General features: G+C 37.6%; 1 protein-coding gene across 1 annotated transcript in view; it reads right to left on the bottom strand.

Moving 5' to 3' along the window:
* AFF2 (AF4/FMR2 family member 2) overlaps positions 1–23,785 on the bottom strand; it is a 180,040-nt gene that overhangs the window by 144,600 nt on the left and 11,655 nt on the right. Inside the window, exons 2-3 of the mRNA XM_015558416.1 lie at positions 20,623–20,659; positions 20,312–20,345 (exon numbers count right to left, since the gene is read on the bottom strand). Coding sequence (XP_015413902.1) covers positions 20,312–20,345; positions 20,623–20,659 — 71 coding nt within the window. The remainder of the gene's footprint in view (positions 1–20,311; positions 20,346–20,622; positions 20,660–23,785) is intronic.

Raw genomic sequence — 23,785 nt, 5'->3', positions numbered from 1 at the left:
CTCAAACGTGCTGTGTGCTTTTTACCAGACAGCAGGTGATGTGTCTCTTCCAATCTACTGTCCTTTAAAGGAATCCACACACTAGGTCAAGCCGAACTCAAAAGGGATATTCTCCTGCTTGAATGACTAAAAATCAATTGATTAGTAACTTAATCGGGAATAACCTCCCATGCTATTCACTAGGCCTATGCACACTCAAGGGTTGGTAACAGAGTGTGTACAACAGAGGACAGGAAGGAACTTTGGGGGCCATCTTGGTACTTTATTACTTGACTAGAGGCCCGGTGCATGAAATTCATGCATGGGGGTTGTCCCTCAGCCTGGCCTGCACCCTTTCCAATCTGGGACCCCTCGGGGGATGTCTGACTGCTGGTTTATGCCTGATCCCACAGTTGGACATCCCTCTCACAATCTGGGACTGCTGGCTCCTAACCGCTTACCTGTCTGCCTGCCTGATTCACCCCTAATTGCTCTCCCTGCTTGCCAGATTGCCCCTAACTTCTCTGCCTGCCTGCCCTAGCTGCTCCCCTGCCAGTCTGATCACCCCTAACTGCTCTCCCCTGCTGGCCTGATCACCCTAACTGCTCTCCCTGATGGCCTGATTGCCCCTAACTGCCTCTGCCTTGGCCCCGCCACAGTGGCTTTGTCTGGAAGGATGTCCAGAAGATGTCTGGTCTAATTAGCATATTACCAATTTATTAGTATAGGTAGTATAGATTCCAAATACAATCACTGAACCATTTTTCTCTCTCTACAAGTTTTACATAATGCATATTACTATTATGAGTATTAGTATATATCAGGAAAAAATACAAAGAACAATATGTAATTGGTAAAGGCAGAAAGAGTAAACTAATCAGAACTTATCTCTGCTACCCATTACTATTTTGAGTACTTTTATGTCCTATCAAGCTTCAGATGTGAATGAGATAAGACATAATAAAAATTATAAATTACTTGTATGTTACAGGGATTATTCTAAAATGGGTTCATAACTGTTTAGTCAATAAAGTAATTTAAAATGATAATTAAATGGAGTACTCTGTACATGGAAAAAATCTTTGTTTTAATTGTGTAGATCAGAAATTCCAGTGTAGGGTCTTATACAAGCTTAACTATATACTAAGTGCTTTTAATAATAGGAGATTTTTTATCAAGTTACTTCTAAAAAGGACACATTCTTGGCTTTGAATATAAGATTTGGCTGTTTAGGAGGGAATATATCAGCCTAGTAGCACACAGAAAACCAGGGCAAAATGGGATATTCTTTCCTTTAGACTCTGGATTGTGTGTAATGCAACCTCCCTCCCAAAGTTTTTTCTCAATCTAATGTTATGCAAGATTGCAGTCTAAACACATATTCACAAAAAGGAAAGGTGGAGGACAGTCCAGAGCTGTTAACTGGGAGACGCAGTTTGAAATGTACAATCCACATACTTTGATTTGAGAGTTGACTTCATTACTACATTTTCAATAATGCCAGCATTCTGAATGGTCTCAAAAACCACCAGGATAATAGAACTATTATCTCTCTCGGCAATATCTAATAAAAAGCTCTTAAGCATATTCAATCCCTGGGTTTATAAAACATGGTAGTAAATTATCTCTCATGAATGTTCAGTGAGTATACAACATTTATTTCTCTATTCAGTCAGCTTTTCTCCCCACAATGAGGGAAGACAATCTGTGGGTGTAGTCAACCACCAAGGAGACAACTTACAGTTGCAGGTATTCTGGGAAGAAAAACAAAAAACTAACAAAAGGCTTTTCACAGAAGAAATTTCAGGGTGAAAGTTGGGAGTTGAGAACACCTTCAATATTGTTAATACAAAAATAAAGTCTCCACTTGTTTTGAATAAAAATTGGAATTTCACTAAGTTGCCTAAAAGGGACATTTGACTTAAGACATACTTTCTCAGCTGGTGGGGCAACTAGAGGAAAAGTGTAGTGAGGGTAGCAAGATAAAAAGTAATGAGCATTTCTACTCCAGGTAAATATTGAAATTGAGTCTACATACAAGGGCAGACAAAAGAAGGTTTACAGTTGTGAGTCTGTGAAACACAGTCTATTATTGTATAATTTATTTAGTAATTATTATTATTATTATTATTATTATTATTATTATTATTAAACTACTTTTGTCTACCCCTGTATGCATGGAGAACTCTGTAATGACTTAGTTATCCAGATCTCCATGGACTGAAATTCCCCACAATGTCAGGAGGGAATTCTGGGGAAAAAACTCTAACGCCAACTTAGTTTTGGAAACAATTCCTATTTTAACTCTTTCTGTAGAAATACAGTGAATATTAGCATATTAAAGGCTCAAAAAATTACTACAATAAAAAAAATTTGTTTCTTTTTAACCCACTGGTTCCCAAATATATTGGATCATAAATATCCTTTTTGTTCTGAATAACAGTATTCTTTGGTAACTACTTTAGTAATACTTTAGAGAATTTAGAAAAGGTGAAATCTAGATTATTTCATATCTAAAATAATTTTGTCTTACACATCCACATAATTGAAAGAAAAGAGGTTATTTTCTTTCCCTCTGAATATATTTGCCTCAAATATTGACATCATTTGCATGGCATAAATAAAACCATACAGCCAAAGTTTCCAAGGATATTTTTGACACTAATAATCAATCCTTTTAAAGTGCAGTAAAAACCTGATTTTCAATTGGGAGGTTAGAGTCAATATACTGATAATTTCAAAATAATCATCCAGAGCCACATTTTTAACTCTCTTGCCAACCGGCCTGGTGGTCACAATGGAATATAGAAATTGACCTTTTCTTTTTTTTAAAGTTTAGAAGCATAACATGTTCTTGAAAATTATCTGAGACGATTACATTAAAAATATTTGAGCTTGGCAAATGTGGCTCAGTGGTTGAGCATCGATGTATAAACCAAGAGGTTGCCAGTTTGATTCCTGGTCAGGGCATATGTTCAGATTGCGAGCTTGATCCCCAGTGGGAAGTATGCAAGAGGCAGCCAGTCAATGTTCTCTCCCATCAACATTTCTGTTTGTCTATTCCTCTCCCTTCCTCTCTCTCTAAAATCAATAAAAGCATATTTTTTTAAAAAATATCTGAAATCAATTTTCTACAAATAACAGATCCAGGATTTACCCTGTATAATCAGCTCAGAAAAACCTTTGATATACTGTTCAAGCTCAATTCCATATGGAAGTTCAAACTGTTTAGCCAAGTTATTTGGGGGCTTACTTAAATGCTTGTATTTATTTCTGGGGCTGTTTATTTTCATGTAGAGGAAACGAGTTCCCTAAAGAAAGCATCATAGAAGAATTGATATGCACATAACAGTCAATCTCTGTATTTCTGTAAATGTCCCTGCGTGGTTTTACCCTCTCTCCAAAAAAGACTAAATACATTTACTTTAAAAAGCCAAGCCATCCAGCACCTTATTGAAAACATCCCAGTGAAAGCAGGGAGGTGTGTCTTTTGCACTCCAGATGTGCTTACACTTCCTGGATGCACAGATTTCAAATGATGTTGCATAGCTCAGCCCTGGCTCCCTTTTCAAAGGCATTTTACTATATTTGAAATGATAATTCCAAGGTAACCTTTCCACAGAGGGTTCTTTAAAAAAATCATGTGTTGAGAGATGTTATGCCACGTTTTTAGTTATTGATCTGTCCAATTCATGTTGGGTGTGAATATTCTGCACACCAAAGATTACATTCTATTTCAAATGTTAAGTCATGAAATCTGCTCTAATATTCTCACTAATTTGTTTCTAGATTTTCAGCTCATGGAATGAGGGGAAAGGGATTGAAGAATTAGGTTCCCATGAGAACAAGAATAAGGTTGTATATGATTGCTGCTAAAATATGGCATTTCACTAATTATGAATGAACATTATGGAACAACTTCTGAAGCAGCCTGCAGCATCTCTATCTCTACTTGTGTTAGCAAAAATTATTGGACTATAAATAATTAATATTAATTATGAGCAAACTCTTGCCATGGACTCCAATTTTTTTAAAAAAAATATATTTAATGCTATACAAGTAAGCATCACTTTGCACAATAGATTTGTTTCTGGAAAGTGCATGTAAATTGATGTTTTGAAAATCAAACCATATTATAAATGCATGAGATGAGCTTCTTATTTAGAGGAAAACTCAGTGAATAATTTTCAAAGTGAAGGATTCTTTTTAAGAGTGAAAAATTACCTTTTATTCTGTTTGGAAATATATGCTAGAATTTTCGTGACAGGTTTGTTTCAAGTGAAAAAAAAAACATCTCTGTATGTCTTCTTTTTCTCTTCCATGTAAATTGTGAGATATAATCATCCAGTGATAACTATCAAGCAGCCAAATTACACTTCAATGGAGTGGGCATGTGAATGGTCATTTTCTCAGTTTTTTCATTATGAGAGACTGTCATGATTCATCTACTTTGTCCCTTGCCTTCTTTTGAGAAGAAGGAGCTATTGAAATTCAATTTATGATAAACATTGTCTTGAAACTTTTCCATATATGCACATTTTACATTATTCGAATTAAACTAAGAAAAAGGTTTTACACTATAGTTTCAAATGTGGAGAATTGTTTAATGACTTCAAACTGGAAATGGTTTGACATGGCCTGATGTGGACAATGAACTGTCTCTTTATATATCACCAAAATTTTTAATACAGAGTTAAAAGACAATAAATATTAATTTAAACATATTTTAAAGTCAAGTTACTTTAATCCATATCTAAAAGTTTTAGCAAGAGCAATAGAAGGATGTATGTTTAGGAATACTTTCTATTATTCTAAAATTTTGGATAAGGATTTATAGGAGTTTTACATAAAACTTTATGTATAGAATGGTGTTTGAGAGAATTGCTCTCCCACAGAGGTGGTATCTTAACCAGGATAATTCATGCTGTCTAGAGAACGATCACTTTCCAGAACACATTTACTTGTACTGATATATTAATTTACCTACAATTTTAGGTTCTTTTAATAATAAAGGTGCCATTAACAAATACAATGGATTTCAAGTTCTAAATTATATAAAATATTGGAAAGATTTAATTGAACCTCTTTGATTTAGTTAATTTATATCATATTCAGAATCAACTTGCTAAAGGTAAGTCTTTGCTCATAATTATCTTCTAAAACTGTTTTAAACTTTCTTTTGATATATCACTTACTTAAATTCCTTACACTGTATTTTTCCTAGCAAGGGAAGGAAAAACATTAGTCTATTTGGTCTGAAAAAGATATTCTGAAAACACACACAAATATTTTTAACAGTGCATATCTACTTTATGGCAATGCTCTCTTAACTTAGTGCTTAGGAGTAAAGGAAAATGGCACCTCAGTGGATTATTTTTCATAGTTCACTCAGCAATGTGTTTATTAAGACACTCTTACAACTACATGCTCATACTTATATTTTGATATACAGTGTGTTCTACAATAGCCTGTCTTCTGAAATTTCATTCTTATTTTTAAAACCTATTTAAATGTTATTTTACTCCCAGAAAAAAAAATCAAGGGATTCATAGTCAAGCCTGATCATAATTAAAGGCAGTCTGAAATTCATTATTAGACAAAGGAAATAGAAGCAGATATGCAGTATCAGGAATGATTTGCCTAGGCAAGGGAGTAAAGTGTTTATTTCACAGAAGGATGGGGCTAGTTCCTGACATTTTATTCACATGTTTACTTACTCAGATGAATTCTCTTTTGTGCATGCACAAAAATGGGAATTTAGAAAAGGATTCTGTTCCACCTGATTATAAAACTGATAATGTGCTTGTTATAATACTTCAGAAGCAGTTATTCATGTGTGTGTGTATACCAAAGCAATCCACAGTTATAACTCAGGAAGTTACTCAAGTGGTGATTTTACAAAAGGTGAGAAGCTATCCTGGGAATTAGGGCAGATAATATCCTTTGGTCAAGTTTTGGTCTTCTGTTATCTCTGAGGAGGTGTTATTTCACAAGACAATTGAGTCTGGTAGATTCTAGGGTTGGATATTCCACAGGTTTGTAGAAAATCCAGGTTCAGGGGTTTTAACTGGAGTTAGCCAGACACAGGTTCAAGACATGAACCCAGTGAATGCAGAGTGGTACAACCACTGTGGAAACAGTATAAAGTTTCCTCAAAAAAATTAAAAATGGAGCTGCCATATGACCAAGGATTCCACTTCTGGGAGTATATCCAAAGAAACCAGAAACACTAATTCAAAAGAATATATGTGCCACTATGTTCATTGCAGCATTATGTACAATAGTCAAGATTTGGAAGCAGCCCAAGTGCCCATTAGTAGATGAGTGGATTAAAAATCAGTTGTATATTTACACAATTGAATTTTATGCAGCTGTAGAAAAGAAGGAAATCTTACCTTTCACAATAGCACGGATGGATGTAGAGAGCATTATGCTAAGTGAAATGAGCCAGTGAGAGAAAGACAAATACCATATGATTTCACTTACATATGGAATCTAAATAACAAAATGAACAAAATAGAAACAGATTCATAGACACAGAACACAGACTGAGAACTATCAGAGGGGAAGGGGATTGGGGGCTGGCTGTAAAAGGTTGAAGGGATTAAGAAAAAAATAAACAACTCATAGGCACAGGGAACAGTATGGTGATTGCAAGAGGAAAAAGGGGTTGGGATGAGATAGAAAGGGGTAAAGTGGAGAAAGTGGGATAGAAAGAGACTTGACTTAGGATGGTGAACACACAATACAACATACAGATGATGTATTATAGAATTGTATACTTGAAACCTATATGATTTTATTAATCAACACCACCCAAATGAATTAAATAAAAATTTTAAAGAACACAGAAAGATGAAATAAAATTGCTTTGAGGCTAAACAAGGTCATTTACATTTCCATATAAATTAAAAAATATGTCTGCCAATTTCTACAAGAAAACCTAATGGAATTTTTACTATACTTGTACTGAATCTGTAAATTTGGGGAGAATTGAGAACTTAACCACATACAATCATTTAATGCATGAGTATATCTCCATTTATTTAGGTACTAGAGGCCTAAGCCAGCAGTCAGACATCCCTCTCACAGTCTGGGGCTCTCGCAGTCCAGGACCCCTCACTCCTAACTGCCTGGTTGCAGCAGATGCAGGAGAGGCTGCCGCCACTGCCACTGTGCCCACCAACTATGAGCCCGGCTTCTGGCTGAGCGATGCTCCCCCTGTGGTGTGCACTGACCACCACAGGGCAGTTCCTGAGTTGAGCATCTACCCACTGGTGGTCAGTGCACATCATGGTGACTGGTCATTCCACCATTATGTCAATTTGCATATTAGGCTTTTATTATATACTAAAGGCCAGGTGCACGAAATTTGTGGACTGAAGGGTTGTCCCTCATCTTGTGTGAGGACCCTCTCCAATCTGGGACCCCTCGGGAGATTGGGCTTAAACGGGCAGTCAGACAGCCTTCTCACAATCCGGGACTGCTGGATCCCAACCACTCACTTGCCTGCCTGCCTGATTGCCCTTAACCACTTCTGCATGCCAGCCTGATCACCCCCTAACCACTCCCCTGACAGCCTTATCGATGCCTAACTGTTCCCCTGCCAGCATGATCACCCCAAACTGCCCTCCCCTGCCAGCCTGGTTGCCCCTGACTGCCCTCCCTTGCTGGCCTGGTCACTCCTAACAGCCCTCACCTGCAGACCTGGTCCCCCGCGACTGCCCTCCCTCCCCTGCTGGCCTGGTCTCTTGCAAGGGTAGGCCTTCCTTCCCCCAGCTGCTGGCACCAACTTCCTTCTGGCACCCGGGATCCAGGCTTCCCTCTGGCCAATGGAAGGCACCTGGGGCCCGGGCTTTCCTCCAGCCACCAACAGGCACCCAGGACCCAGGCTTCCATTGCAGCCCAGGCTTTGTCCAGAAGGTCGTCTGGTCTAATTAGCATATTATGCTTTTATTATTATAGAGGATTTTTCAATTTTTTAGCCCTGTTTTATAGTTGACCATATTTTATTAAATTTACTCTTAGGTATTTTATGTTTTTGTATGCTATTGTAAATAGAATTTCAATTTCCAATTGTTTGTTGCTTATAGCTAGCATAGAAATACAATTGATTTTTATAGGTTGATCTTGTATCCTGTGACTTTGCTGAAGTCGCTTAGTTCTCATGGTTTTGGTGTGGATGTTATAGGCTTATGAATGTTTCTTTTGTTTGCAAATGGAGGTAGTTATTTTTTCCTTTATACCCCCTTCCCCCAAAAATGACATGAATCCACTGTTATTGGTTGTGAGAACATAGTTTCAGTTCATGAACCTCAGTTCCTCCTATGTAAAATGTTGGTAATAGTAGTGCCTACATTGCATTGGTTTGTGAATATTCAATTACCTAGTGGATATAAAACACTCAGCATAGTGCCTGACACTTAATAACTCCTATATTTTAAAAAATCATATAATTAAAAGTGCAACTGTGACTATGATAAGATGTTGTGATGAACAAGAAGGAGCACGAAGTGCCTAGTACCAAAAGTATATGCATTTAAGACATTTTACCAATTCTTCATTTTTATACTTGGGGGCTGGGATAGGTGGATCAACAGAGGAAATGTCCAATGTATACCACATTTGGTAGTTCTAAAGAGGTCTTGCTCCAACTGGGAACCTCTGGGACAAATCAAGAAATGGAGTACAAGGCTTCCCAAGTGGCTGAAAATTAGAATATAGTGTAAATGTCACTGACTCAGAGCACTCAGTAATAATGACAGTAATAATCATAAGCATAACAACAGGTAATGTCTATTAAGAACTTCCTATGTACCAAGAACTGTGATAAGCACTTTAATCATTTTGTCCTATCATTTAGGTGCTATTACTACTCACACTATACAGATGAGGAAATTGAGTGACACAGAGTTTTAGTAACTTGCCCAAGATCACATGACTAAATGATAATGGAGCTGGGATTTGAACCCAGGCAACCTAGTCCAGTTCAATTTCTATATTATATTGCTTTCCATGATTAAATTGCACACAGACTTACATGTGCCTATGCACACACATATGCGCACACTCATATTTATATTTCTTCTTATGATACTACCTTTTCAATATGGTTTGAGGAATGTAAGAATAAATCAAAATGTGAATATTAATTCAGAATGATTGATACCTTCTGGATTCTTCTTTCACTGCCTATCATTTACTCAATAATGTTGTTTTCTGGTTTGCCTAGGTTGTATCCCAGAGGTATCTTCTTTAAGTGTTTTTGCATCTTTACTGTGCATCTTGGCTTTCTGACACACTGAATAGCACAGTTATTTCTAAATAGTATAGATTGAGTTGAAGTTGATTTAAATTTCATGCAGAAAACAGCTTTGCTTCAAACCACAGCCATTTTCATGTTTTAAAAATATGCATCAAGATATGCACTTTTTATGCCCTACCTCCAGCAGACACACAAACTCTTTCTAGTATACCAAAAGGCAGACAATTTCAATTAAGAGGCTGTCCCTGAAAATTGCAAGCAACCTTTCTTCAATTTTTATGGTAGCAATGCACTTTCAAATTTCTTACTGATTGCCAGGATCTAAGTATAGTTACCACAGCAGCAACCTGGCATTTTAATCCAGTAGTAAAGGTCAAGACAGATCACTAGTTTTATGCCCTCTTCAATCTCAGAATAAGCACCCACAAAAAAGCATGAAGATAAGGGGTGCTCCTCATCCAAATTTCATCTCTAATTGATATTATAAAAGCTATGTGATTTTTTTAAGTTTACAAATTCTTCTACAAATGTTCAAACTATCATTAAATAAAATGATACCTTGGTGTGAGTAGGTGGGTCATAAAATGTACTCACTCTTGTCAACATGTTGAAATATATGTGCTAGAAATATCTAATTGAACTGGGAGAGGAATGGTACACATAATGATTGATTTTAAGTCAATTCCTCTCTGTAAGCATTGGGAATTAATCCTTTGATTCAAACCACATCAACACAACACTTGAGAAGTAGTGGTGGATATTTTCAAAAAGAAAACTACACTCAAGAGACTTGGGACTGAACCTTGCTGCACTATGCATTCTGTGATCTTGGGCACCTCACTTAAGCCATCTGAGCATGACTTCCCTCACTTCTATCATGGGGAGTGAAGTAATGCAAATAATTGAATGCAATGCCCATGCAGGAGCTCGTTCAATGTCATCACAATTCACTAAGGAGTCTGAGTAATATTGCATGTCCATTTTATATATGATGGAATAAAGGCTCAGATAGTACCACATGACTTCATCAAGTCACAAGACAGGAAGTGAAATGATTGGGATTTGAGCCACCCAGAAGTGGAGACATGGAAGCTTAGGTCTTTCTGGGGCAATAACTATCTCCTTTTTCTCCTGGCTACCAGGATTAATTAAAGACCAAATGTAACAAATGTAAGAATTTGTGGAAATGGAAAATGTCCTATAATTTGAAAGTATTATTATTATCAGTGTTGCCTCTGTTCTCAGCAATAATTGTTCAATTGTAACATTGTATAGGTGTGGCATATACAGTATAAGAAATAAAAGTTTGGCTGGTGAGAATGCAGGCTGGTGTAACCACTGTGGAAAACAGTATGGAATTGCCTCAAAAAATTAAAAATGGAACTTCCATTTGACCCAGTAATCCCAATTCTAGGAATATATCCCAAGAAAACAGAAACACCAATCAGAAAGGATATATGAACCGCTACATTCATAATAGCACAATTTACAATAGCTAATATTTGTAAACAGCCTAAGTGCCCATCAGCAGATAAGTGGTTTATAAAACTGTGGTACATCTACACAATGGAATACTATGCTGCTGTAAAAATGAAGGAACTTTTACCATTTGCAACAGCATGGATAGAACGGGAGAGCATTATGCTAAGCGAAATAAGCCAGTCAGAGAAAGATAAATATCTCATGATCTCACTCATTTGCGGAATATAATGAACAACATAAACTGATGAACAAAATAGAACCAGAGTCATAGAAGCATCGAATAGACTGTCCAACCCATGAGGGAAGGTGGGGGGTGAGGGTGTAAGAGATCAACCAAAGGACTTATATGCATGCATGTTAGCATAACCAATGGACATAGATAGTGTGTGTGTGGAGGGGTGTTGAGGGCATGTGCTGGGGGTGAGGGTGGCCAGGAAGAGGTCAATGGTGGGGGGGAGGAGACTTATGTAATACTTTAACCAATAAAGAATTTAAATTAAAAATAATAAAAGAAATAAAAGTTTGAGTTTTGTAATCTAAAAATCCTAGAGTAAAATTCCAGCTCTTTCACTAAGTATGTGATCTTGAGCAAGTCATTTAACTGCTCTGAGATTAAATTTCCATCTCAAAATTAGTTTAATCTTACAGGAGTATTATGAAGATGAAAGATGATGAAATGTCTGTTCGATGCTTCTTTGCCTCTATCTATTTTTGTTCAACAGTTTGTCAAACTACAGAGGGAAGGTAGGGCAGGGTTGAGGGGCTACATACTACTATTTGTAATACCTTAAACAATAAATAAAATAAAATAAGAAATAAAAAGAAAGATGATGAAATGATTGACCCAGAGAAATAGCACTGTGCACAGAACCAGGCAAGCTGGTTTCTATAGTTAACACTAGCATTAGCTGTGAAGCCATGGGGATTTAGGATGTTTGAGCCCTAGAGAGGACAACCCTGGTGATGATGGTGCTAGTGGTAGTTGTGGCAATGATGATGCTATCCTATCTCATAGAGTTGTTTTGAGGATGAAATAGTTAATTCTTGTAAAATGTTTGCCACAGTGGTTGGCATATAGAAGGTGCCTAGAAGTGCGGTGGCTTTAATAACACAAGCACATTCCTCAGATGCAGGTTTTCTTTTTTTTGCCTCCTTTCTTTCTGCATTAGATGATATATGAAAATGATTTTGGAGAAACCTGGAATGACCTTTAAAATATTCAGATACCCTAGATAATTTCTATGTATTATAAGGTACTTAAATTTTTCCTCTTGAAAATCTAGAAATAGATTTTTTTAAATGTTGCCAATATATGCAGAAATGAAATCACTTTGAAACTGGTTAATGCTGGTTGCAGAACTATAGGTTGGTTTCTGTATAAATCATTACCTTTTACCATCCTTCTTCCCTCATAACTCTTTCAGGGATTGTGAAGCCTTAGCCAAGGACCAGGCAGTGTATTAGGGGTTGTCCTAGTAGATATTGGGTGCCAAAATTCCACAGGGCAACAAAGAATATAAATTTCCTTCATTTGGTTTTTATAAAGCATACCATAGTACCACCCTACTCCATCCCTCTGTCCCACTCTTGGCAGCATATTTGGAGATGTCAATTAGGTCATTTTGGGACCTTTTCCCTTTTTGGTCCTCATTATTAAAGTGGATGGATGAATCACAAAGAAAGCCATTTGTCAGAGTTTTTGACTGATTTTACAGATGTTATTGTGCAAGCATCTACCACTCATCAGCAAAATGGAAGGGGTTATAGCAGCTCTGGGAAGGTGTCAAGAGAAAACCATCCTATATAATCCTATATAATAAGAGAGGAATATGCTAATTATCCATTATGCTGTGATGTTGTGACCAATCTACAAGTGGTTGGGAGCTACAGGAGGGCAGGGAAGTGGGCTAGGAGCAGTGGAGAGCTACCAGCAGTGGTGGGCAGGTGGGCAGGTGGCCAGCTGAGGCAAGCGGCAGCAAGCTACTTGCATACAGATTCATGTGCAGGGCTACTAATTTAAACATAACATTCTTGATAACATAATTGTGGCAAAGAATCTAGCTGTTTGTGAAACATTTGATAGGATGGAAAACCAAAATGAATAGTTTATAAGCAGGGAAGATATGCCTTTTCATTTACTTCAGTCTCAGTGGTTTTTTGTTGTTGTTTTTTAACTTCTAGGAATGATCCATGACCTTGTCTACACTGCTGCTATATTTTATTCACCTGGCACTACAAGATTTCTCAGAACTCTGATTGATGAGTTTTGGCCCTGTTGCCATTTGGGGAATCTGGAAACAATACAGCATATTGTAACGGGAGTGCAGAATGTTGGTTTCCACTCGCAGCTCTGCCACTCCCTAGTTGGGGGACTTTGGGCAAATATCTTCTCTTCCTCAGCCTGGTTTCTTTTCACCTGGCTATATAACAGGATTGCTGTGACACTCACATGAGGATAATGCATTGTGTAGAAAGTGCTTTACAGTGAGTACTCACTGTGCACATGAAAAGTCGCCCTGACAGTAGCAATTCACAATCAAGTAACTGCAAAAAGAATGTGTATGTGTGTGCACGCAGCTCATTAGACAGCATCAGAGCGACTTGATATTCTTGAATACAAGGCATGTGTTTGCACAGGTGCATATGTGTGTGTTATCACACTATTATCTTCAGTCACAAAACTGGAATCATTTTAACTTTCTTTCCTCACTTATTAACTTCAATGTTTTTCACCAACATTATTTGCTTCACTCCAAATTACTGTTCAAAATGTTGAAAACTTAGAAATAATCTATTGGTTGATAACATTAGGAATATTTGTTAGAGGATATAAAGCAAGTTTTCAATTATCAAACACATTGATAAGCATGAAAGGTTATGGATGAACCTCTAATAGAAACAAATCCAAATATCATTTCTCTTCTTTTCACTTCAATATGGCAAAATTGATATTTTTTGAGTAGGATGCTGTTTGTATCACAGTCTACTGAAATTAATCTTATAGAGATCTTATATGGTGGTATAAGTCCCTTTCAGTCATGGATCCTTTTGCTTCCCAAAGGGAGCATCTTCCAGGCATGGTGACACAATCTAGCTAAAGGCCCTGGGCTGAGGATCGACCTTGCTTACCGAATGTCACATCGGCAAGTGAAGTATAAAAAGACCTAACTCACTGACAGTATTCAGATCTAATATTTTACCTGATCTAAACCAAAATGACACAGACCATTGTCACCTCCATTGTGGTTGTCCACTTCGGCTTAACACCAGGGCAAGGTAAGACCTGACTTCAAATCAGTAGGACCATCTCCAAAGTGCCCATAAATGACTTTATTATAGGTTACGACCATACCCTCTGAGTTTGCCCTGTTCTGGCTTTGTTATGTGGCCCTTTGGGTAACTCACTCAATGTGACTGAATTTTAGGTTCTGTTACTGTAGAATATAATAAAAGTGATTCATGTGGGCTTGTAAACAGAGAAAGATCCTGGCATATAGTAGGCATTCAATAAATATGAGTTTGTTGAGGTATTGGTGCTATCAGTGCAAATCTGAACTTCCCTAATTGTGAGTTCCTTGAGGGGAGGATGTGAAGTACTTCACCTTGACTTACCATAGTGCCTTGTGTAGAGCCTTACAAACAATAGGAGCATAATTAATTTTTGTTTAAAGAAATGAAAGTGTGAATGAATGAATATAAAAATGGAGGCAAATCAGGTAGAAATATTTGACTTTTTCCTGAGAGAAAAAGGCATTTGCTTCTAATTACAAAGGTGTCTCAAAATCTACAGAATCTTGGGCACATGAACAAAAACACAAAAATGAAATCTGATCTTCCAAGATTTATGCTACCTGAGCAAAAACATCTATGCTTTTAGCCTTTATAATGAAAGTGGAAATCCACAGCTCCCATTGAAAGAGCCCCTGTTTTCAATCTTGGCGCCTGTCAAATACCAGCAGTTTCAGTGCTTCTTGTTGTGAACATTCCAAATGCCAATATTGCTTGTTGTCACATTAGTCAATATACAATACTCAAAATAAAATCCTCTTGATGTCTAATTACTCTTCTTAAGAACATTATGCTGATTCATTTCAAACTGCGAATTACCTTTAATTCACAGCTTGAACAGACTGCCAAATTTTGTTTTCTCTGCTCCCAGGTGGCTGTCCCTGATGTGGTGGAGAACTTCCAAAAGTATATTAAGTCCTTAGGAAAAGTTGGCAAGCTCTGAGATTCCAGGCATATTAAAAGCTAGAATTGGCACACATCTCAGTTTGAAAAGGAGAATGGCTGCAACCAGTGAAAGTCACTGAGATTACCAGTTTAACAGGAGAGTTTAGTCTTGCTTTGAAAAACCAAAATGATGAGTACTATTTCTAAATTCCAAGTACTAAATCATGTATGCTGATTAAGAATTAATCTGATTAAGAAAATAACAGTCATTTTCCCCTGCCTCATTACACAGTCACATTGCAACCAGAATTGCATCTAAGTAGCAGATAAAATACCTATTTAGGGAAGAGTATGCAAAATTGCTAGAGATGTGGATTATTGCTCTGCAATAAGACACTGTAGTTTTCAAATCCCAAATCAGAGTCTTAAAAGAGTCCTAAAGGAAACACTTTGGATGATGATAATTTTTATAGAAGTATGGTCAGGATTGTAATGAATGTGAAGAACTTTTTTGAGGGTAAAAAGTTTCAAAATTCATCTAGGAAATAATGTGTGGTTTGTTATTGGTTACAACAAACTGGAAAACATTCTGATAATCTTTCTATTCTCAATTGTAATGAAATCTTCAGACCACATAGAGAAAAGTTTATAGATAGTGCTTTATTTTAAGCAATTTTTACTTGATTTTGTGTCATTTAAAACAAAGAGGTATAAATTCTTATAGGACTTCCTTTCCACCAATTTCATCTCTACAAATCCATTTGAAGATTCTCTCCATTTTTAAAAGGTTAAATATGGTGTACCGAATCCCTGAACTCATCAGATCCCCTGAGGGAGGGCAACCTGTACAGGGTGGGAAGAGAGATGGCTTTGAGCCTGTACAGCTTTGAGCCTGCTTTCAAGTTTTCCCATCAGGAAGCAATGTAACTTACTTGGTCCTTCTGTGTTCTCATAGCCAAAATGTCCGTTCAAGATAAATGTGCATGGTCAGTTTGTCTTCCCACTGTACTATGCACATTTCATGTGGAGGGACTGTATTCTAGTTTTCATTTTCTCATCTGTAAAATGGAAATCATTTGGAGTTCCTCCAGGATGGTTTGCAAGTGTAATAGGGTGAGGCATATAAAAGTACCTGGAATTGCCCTCAGGCATAGCCTGGCACATGTGATTAATAGAACAATGATTATTGTATGAGACTTCTGGCATTCCTATAGTAGTATAATTCCTTTCCTCCTAAGTAGTGTTCTAAGGATTTGTTCATGTGGTGTTCATACCTATCACCCACAAGTAAACTAAAGGTGGATACAACTAGTCTGTTTCCATTAAATTTTTCATCAATTCTCTGGGTCAATAACTTGGATGTTTTCAAACTTGTAACTAATACCATAAGTGGAGGAACTGCTTTTATGGCAATGAAAAAACATACACCTTTATATTGGGCATTTATGGAAACTCTAGGTATTTTCAATAGCATGGCTTAAAACATAGGATTTGCTTGATTAAAAGGGTGTCTGGCACTTAGGCCGTTTCCAAATCTTAGCTATTGTAAATTGTCTGCTATGAACATAGGGGTGAGTGGATTAAAAAAACTGTGGCACACCTACACAATGGAATACTATGCTTCCATAAAAAGGAAGGCACTCCTACCATTTGCAATAGGATGGATGGAGCTAAGTGAAGTAAGTCAGTCAGAGAAAGATAAATATCACATGATCTCACTCATTTGTGGATTATAATGAACAATATAAAGTGATGAATAAAAACAGGTCCAGAGGCAGAAGCATCGATCAGGTTCTCAAACCTCAGAGGGAAGGTAGAGGAGGGTGGGGGTAAGGGGGAGAGATCAACCAAAGGACTTGTTTGCATGAATATAAGCATAACCAATGGATGCAGACAACAGAGGGTGAGGGTGCGGGCATGATTGGGGGGTGGGGGCAACGGGGGATAAGGACACATATGTAATACCTTAATCATTAATAATAAAAAGGGTGTCTGGATGGTTTCCAACTGAACAGAGTCCAGATGCTAACAAGCAAGTAAAACTAAAGAACTGGTTATTTAGAGCAGCCATCTTTTTAATAGCATTCACAAAATTAGCTTAAATAAAGGGTTGACTAGATGAATACCTTTGAGTTCATGGATGCTGTCTGAAAATGTGTCTTAGGGCCACCAAATATATCTTATCTGTTCCTATTTATGATGACACATAAAATTTCCAACTAGGTGATATATGTTTATAAAGCCACTGTATTGATGTGATATTATTATCAACTAGATGAAGCGATCCAATTCAAGAAATTCAAGTTCTTTGGGTTTGGTTTAAGTTTTATCCTCCATCATTCCTTAATGGCTTCATTAAGCAACTAGAAAGTAATACAATATCTGATGTGTCCATTTAATCCCTGAATCTTGTAACTGAAATATATGGCTCTTTTAGAATAAGAACAGGCATGGTATTACTATACAAATATACAACTCTACAGTCTGGGAAATATAATTTGACCTTCATAAGCCCATTCTCCACCATCTTTCTGTGGACAGAGACCTTTTTATAGGGAGGCTAGGAACTCAGATTTAGAAGGCCTGGTTGGGTAAGGCCTGTTCCAAGATTATAATACAACCCAGACTCATATAAGCTGAGGAAATAAAAATCTGTTAGCTTTTCTTTCTTGTAAAAATTGTTAAGGGTTAAAGTTAAAAGCACTTTTAGGTTGTTAAGTTTAATTCCTAAAGAGTATGACTATCTACATTTGAATTCTGACAAGTGTTTGTATGTGTACCTGCATGCATACACTCATGCAAATTAATTTGCTTAATTGCAAAGAGCCTTAATGGGCTCTATCTTTATACTTTGAAATAAAAATAAATTCCCCTTAGCACTGAGGCCCCATTTCATTGCCAAATGTCCCTGAAGAAGCCTATTTTGGAAACCCAAGTACTCACATGTTCTGAATACTAGGTCAGTGCTTTCCCCCCAATACCATATCTGTTCAAACCCTGGTCTTAAAACTCCCCCAGTCCAATGCTCTTGCCTCATGTGCAGTGAGAATTCCAGTTGGACTAGGTAGGATGCTAACCCATGAATGGACCCCCCATAAAATGTACTGTGTGTCAATGGAGTACACTGAGCATTAGAAAGACCCAGTTCTCTAAAAGGCCCAGAGACAGCAGTGGCTGTCAAGAACACAGAGCAAGCCTTGCTGGTTCCTAGCTTGCACTCAGGCAAATTTGGGCAGTGTTTTCAGACCTGGTACCCAGACATGCAGTGCTGATAAACAATACAGGCTGAAATGTAATATCTGCAATTTTATAACTAGTGAAAAGAGGCAAAGATGAGAGAAAGTAATAAAGTACACCAGTAATTAAGGAATTTTGTTTTACAAGAATCATCTCTCTCTACTGCAGTAAGTGGCAGGAGTATATCCAGGATATTTGCTGATCATGGGAAGGTGTTTCTTCTGTAGCAGGGCCTACTAGGGGTTGCTTTCCACCAAGCTCCAGCCATCAACAATCTGTCTACACTCACAATTTTGTTAGTTGCCAAATATAAAATATTAGAAGATGGCTTAAATAGCACACTGTACTAAAATATGGGAAAATGATAGTAATAGCTAAGCTGAAAAAAATTGGGAAGCTAAAAGTGAAAATAATTCTTATAACTTTTAGCTATCCCATACCCTACAATACAAAGAGAACTTACTTCAGTTGAAGTCTGATGGACAATACTTGGACTTTATACCAGGTAGCTAAACAGAGAGCAAGCAGCTCATTGATAAAATAGACCCAGTGTCTTCCAGTGTTTTTGATGCTTCCTATAGAAAACCTTGGACCTATTGAATGCAGTATATATCCTGTGTTATGAAGTGCTATTTTCTGGAAACGCAGCCTCAAACTATAAACCATGATTCATAAGTTTATTTCTGTTAGTCACAAACTATTGAAATAATGGTATTTTAGGGTTAATATGGAAATCAACGTATTTCACAGTGGGAGCCTAATACTCTTGCTTTAGGAGTAAGATCATTTTATAATGGAAAATATTTTTATATTTTTCATGTTTAGAAATCTACATTGATTTCTCAAATCTCAAGTGCACAAATGTGTGTGTGTGTGCGTGTGTGTGTGCAAGTGTGTGTGTGCATGTGTGTGTGTAAATTTTATTGATTTTAGTGGGAATGGGGCAAAGTAGGAGGATAAAATCTATTGTTTATTAGCATAACAAGTGGGAGGGCAATTTAAAATGTGATTAATACAAAATGAATAATATCAAAGTTGATTTTGATTTATAGGTTTCTATATAATTTGGTCTTTAAATCAGGGTAATGGTTTTTTATACCCCTCCCCTTATTTTTTCTCACTTCTTTAAATGGAGAATTCTTGGTTGTTAAAACTGAACTTTGAACTAGAAGGCACAGCATAGAAGGCCAGAAAACAAAATAAGATAATGGGTGATGGGGTTAAGGCTTTTGGTGCTTTGCTTCTAAACAGAACCAAGAACATGGAAATGATATTGACTTTCTCTGAGTCTCAGTCTATTTGGGAATCATTACAAGTTGTTCTATGCAATTATTTGTGATCTTTCAAAAGGTGAGATATTCATTTCAAGTGTGCCGTTAGGCCAATTGAACGTCATAAATTATTTCATTTTGAAAATTTTCAAGTATGTGACTATTACATTGAAAAGTCGGCTCCTATTTTATATTGTTAGGAATAAAAGGAGTTGTGAGACAAATACTCCCTTGATATATTCTTGGACAAATGGATATTACACAATCTACAATAGTTAATCTGAGAAAATTGGTTTTTCCATATCCCTCTTTCAGTTAACATTAATAAAAAATGAAGACAATACTGAGTGAATTTCAGGGCCCTGGCTTCTGAACTTCAACCTATTACCATGTAATCTTTTATTCTATCTCTTCCTGACCGCCTTTGTTTGGCTTTAAAATACAGTCTCCAGATGATCTACAAATGGTGAATTCTCAGGATGAATGGCCATAGCAATCGACTCAACATATATGCCCAATCATGGCTGCTCAGAAGTGTCTTTTCTCCATCGTTACTGGTAGCTGAATATTGCATATAATGTCTGTAGCTGAAATTACACAATGCTCAAACAACTAGTCAAGAATCACAGTTGTTTCCATAACCCAAGTATTTGCCCAGCCTGTGTCTATATCATTAGAGGGTCTAATGGTGATATCGTTCATTTTAACTGTTACTTGCTTATCATGGTAAATCTCATTCTCACCTCTAACCAAACACCATATTATTATGAGTCAAGGTTCATATTTTCAAGGAACAGGAAAGATAAAAAGATTCACTTAGCACTAAGGCACCATTTCATTGTCAAATGTCCCTGAAGAAACCTATTTTGGAAACCCAAGTACTCACGACTTGAGTGATACTGACTTTGTAGAAGCTCTGTTGGTTGGGTCATTCCACTCTGAAAAGAAAGGGCACATATAATTACTATCCATGTTTTTTACTGTCAAATGATTATTCTGAATTAAATTGATCTTAAAACATGCAGCCCTTCCAGTTACACTTTTTAGAGCATCTTCCCATTAATAAAAGATGAAAAAAGAAACAAATTGGATATATCGCAATATGACTTTTGTTATTGTTACTTTATATTTCAATGACATTAAGTAGAAAAGACAAGAGGGAGAGGGAGGTGAGGGCATGAAGTTTGGACTAAGAATTTTTTAAAAAGCACCTACTTTGTAAGGTAAATCCTGGAGTCAGATTTTGGGATTCCTATAAGGAAGAACACATAAAATTCAAACATTAGTTAAATGAATACAAGGTAACAAAAGACATATCTCTTATTGATGAAGATATAACGTGAGTAATGTTTTAAATAGGAAACCACTGTTCACAATTCCATTGATTAGGCATCTGTCTGTAGCTCTATTTGAAGGATAAACATTTGATAGGCAAATTTGCTACAACATGATCCTAACTGCCATTTTCTCAGAATTATATCAGATTGGTATCTATTGGGAATCTGTGTAATATGGGAACAAATGACCTCCATGTGTGAAATTCAAGTGTATAAATTCTCACTGAGCTAGGCAATGATGCTTCTAAGGAAGCAAAGAGGACTTAGTTTAGACAAATAATCATGATTTTTGTAGAAGTATAAACAAGGCTATAATTAATAGATTTGCTACTTGTTCCATTTAAAGAAACAACTCCAATTTTCTACCTTAACTGTGACACATATGCAATAGATGTACCTCATTTTCATGAGATAATTGTTACTAAAACTTCATTGCAAATTTGGTTAAGTATAGGAAGCAATTTGAAATGTGGTAGTGAAGCACATTATTAAAGGGGTTTAAATTTGACTTGAAAGTCTCCCTACATACAATTCATTCACTATTTTTTTAAAATATATTTTATTGATTTTTTACAGAGAGGAAGGGAGAGAGATAGAGAGCTAGAAACATCGATGAGAGAGGAACATCGATCAGCTGCCTCCCGCACATCTCCCACTGGGGATGTGCCCACAACCCAGGTACATGCCCTTGACCGGAATCAAACCCAGGACCCTTCAGTCTGCAGGCTAACACTCTACCCACTGAGCCAAACCGGTTTCAGCTTATTCACTATTTTTGACAAATCAGTATTTGCACACCTCAGGCTTTCTGGGAGCATGGCACACCTGTATAGACCCTGAAAAAACTTGCAGGCAGAAGCACTACAATGATGTATAGGGAACGCACAGCCCCTCATGGATGGAAAAGAACAGACCATCAAACCTCAGAGGGAAGGTAGGAGAGGGTGGGGGTAAGGAGGAGAGATCAACCAAAGGACTTATATGCATGCATATAGGCCTAACCAATGGACACAGACAACAGGGGGATGAGGGCATAAGTGGGGGGGGGGATGGGGGTAATGTGGGGATAATGGCACAGGTGTAATAACTTAATTAATAAAGATTTTTTTTAAAAAAAGAAAAGAATATACCTTATTCAATAAAGAAAAAAATTAAAAAATAAAATATCGACTGCAAAGCAAATGTTCCAAAACTGAAGACAATGAATTCTAGTAAATATAAGAATAAGTTACAGTAATCAGTACTGCAATTAATATACTCTTTAAGCCTAATCTTGCCACACTATAGAGTAAAATTAGGATCACAGCATACTTTATGTTTGAGATAAGTGAATAATAATGATAACATTGTGCTTTAATAAAAAGTGAACTTTTCAGTCTACTTAGCATGATTCTATTCCCCAAGAGGCTTATCTTCTGGCAAGATCAGCACTCCAGAAGACTACCATAAAATGTCGATATCTTGAAAAGGCCTCTCAACTTAACAGTTGTGCTGCTGAAAAGTTTCTGTACCTTCGCTGACAGAGAATTAACTTTTGATAAAGAACTCTAAAAAGCTTGGCTATTTGATTCCCACTACTTAGCAAATCACAGATGAAGAGAAAGCAGAAACACTTTTAGAGTCACAATCACTAGGAACACTGAGACATGAAAACTGACAGCACAGGGAGCCAAAGAAAATTACACAGAAAATTCAGAACTTAAAGAGCATAAGAGTCTATGGCCTTTTAATATAGAGCTATGAATTCCTATCCATCTTAATAGCTCCTAAGGGCACAATTACAGTATAGCATATTCTAGCATAGTACAATAACTAGTACTCATAATAATGTCTAAGTTATCAAGAAAGGTTGGGGGGGTTAAGAGATCAACAGAAGGACTTGTATGCATGCATATAAGCATAACCAATGGACGCAAGACACTTGGGGGGTAGGGGAGGCCGGGGGAATGTCAAGGGGAAAAAAAAGGAGACATGTAATCATCTTTGTAATACTTTAAACAATAAAATAAAAAATTAAAAAATAAAGCATGTTTAGTATCCTATATTATAAAAGAGAAACATGCAAATGAACCATCCCTCCACTACGCTCAAGACACACCCATCAGGCAATCAGGAGCAAGTATGCAAATTAACCCAGCTAAGATGGCAGAGGCCATGGAGCTGGAGGGAGCAGGAGGCTTGGGTTTCCCCCAGCAGTGGAGGAAGCCATGCTTTTCGCCTGCCCTGGCTGGTCATGGGCTCTGCTCAAGGTTACAAAGTTTCAATTATAGAAGATAATTAAATCCCAGATACCTGCTTCTAGCCAGTGGTGGCCCCTGCTCAAGGAGGGGCTGGGAGCCTGGGTTGCCAGGGGCAACCCAGGCTTCCAGCCTGACCTGGGCTTCACTCAAGGCTACAAAGTTTCAATTATAGAAGATAAATAAATCCCAGAAAAAAAAAGGAGAGGCTGGGAGCTTGGGTTGCCAGGGGGTGTGGCCAGCCTGAAAATGGCCATCAGCCCCTCACCCAGGCTGGCCAGGAACCCCAGTAGAAACCCCCAACTTGAAGGGGCTATAGAAGATAATTAAATCCCAGATACCTGCTTCTAGCCAGTGGTGGCCCCTGCTCAAGGAGGGGCTGGGAGCCTGGGTTGCCAGGGGCAACCCAGGCTTCCAGCCTGACCTGGGCTTCACTCAAGGCTACAAAGTTTCAATTATAGAAGATAAATAAATCCCAGAAAAAAAAAGGAGAGGCTGGGAGCTTGGGTTGCCAGGGGGTGTGGCCAGCCTGAAAATGGCCATCAGCCCCTCACCCAGGCTGGCCAGGAACCCCAGTAGAAACCCCCAACTTGAAGGGGCTGTGGTCAGTCTGAAAACAGCCCTCAGCCCCTCACTCAGGCAGGCCACACACCCATGGGGTGAGGGTCCCAATTGGGGGGCATGACCAGCCTGCAAACAGCCATCAGCCCCTCACCCAGGCTGGCCAGGCACCCCAGTAGAAACCCCCAACCTGAAGGGGCTGTGCTCAGTCTGAAAACAGCCCTCAGCCCCTCACTCAGGCAG

The sequence above is a fragment of the Myotis davidii genome, unplaced genomic scaffold, assembly GCF_000327345.1.
Source record: "Myotis davidii unplaced genomic scaffold, ASM32734v1 scaffold350, whole genome shotgun sequence".
Taxonomy (NCBI): Eukaryota; Metazoa; Chordata; class Mammalia; order Chiroptera; family Vespertilionidae; genus Myotis; species Myotis davidii.
Note: the sequence above shows the minus strand (reverse complement) of the source record. Positions and strands in the feature narration are given on the sequence as shown.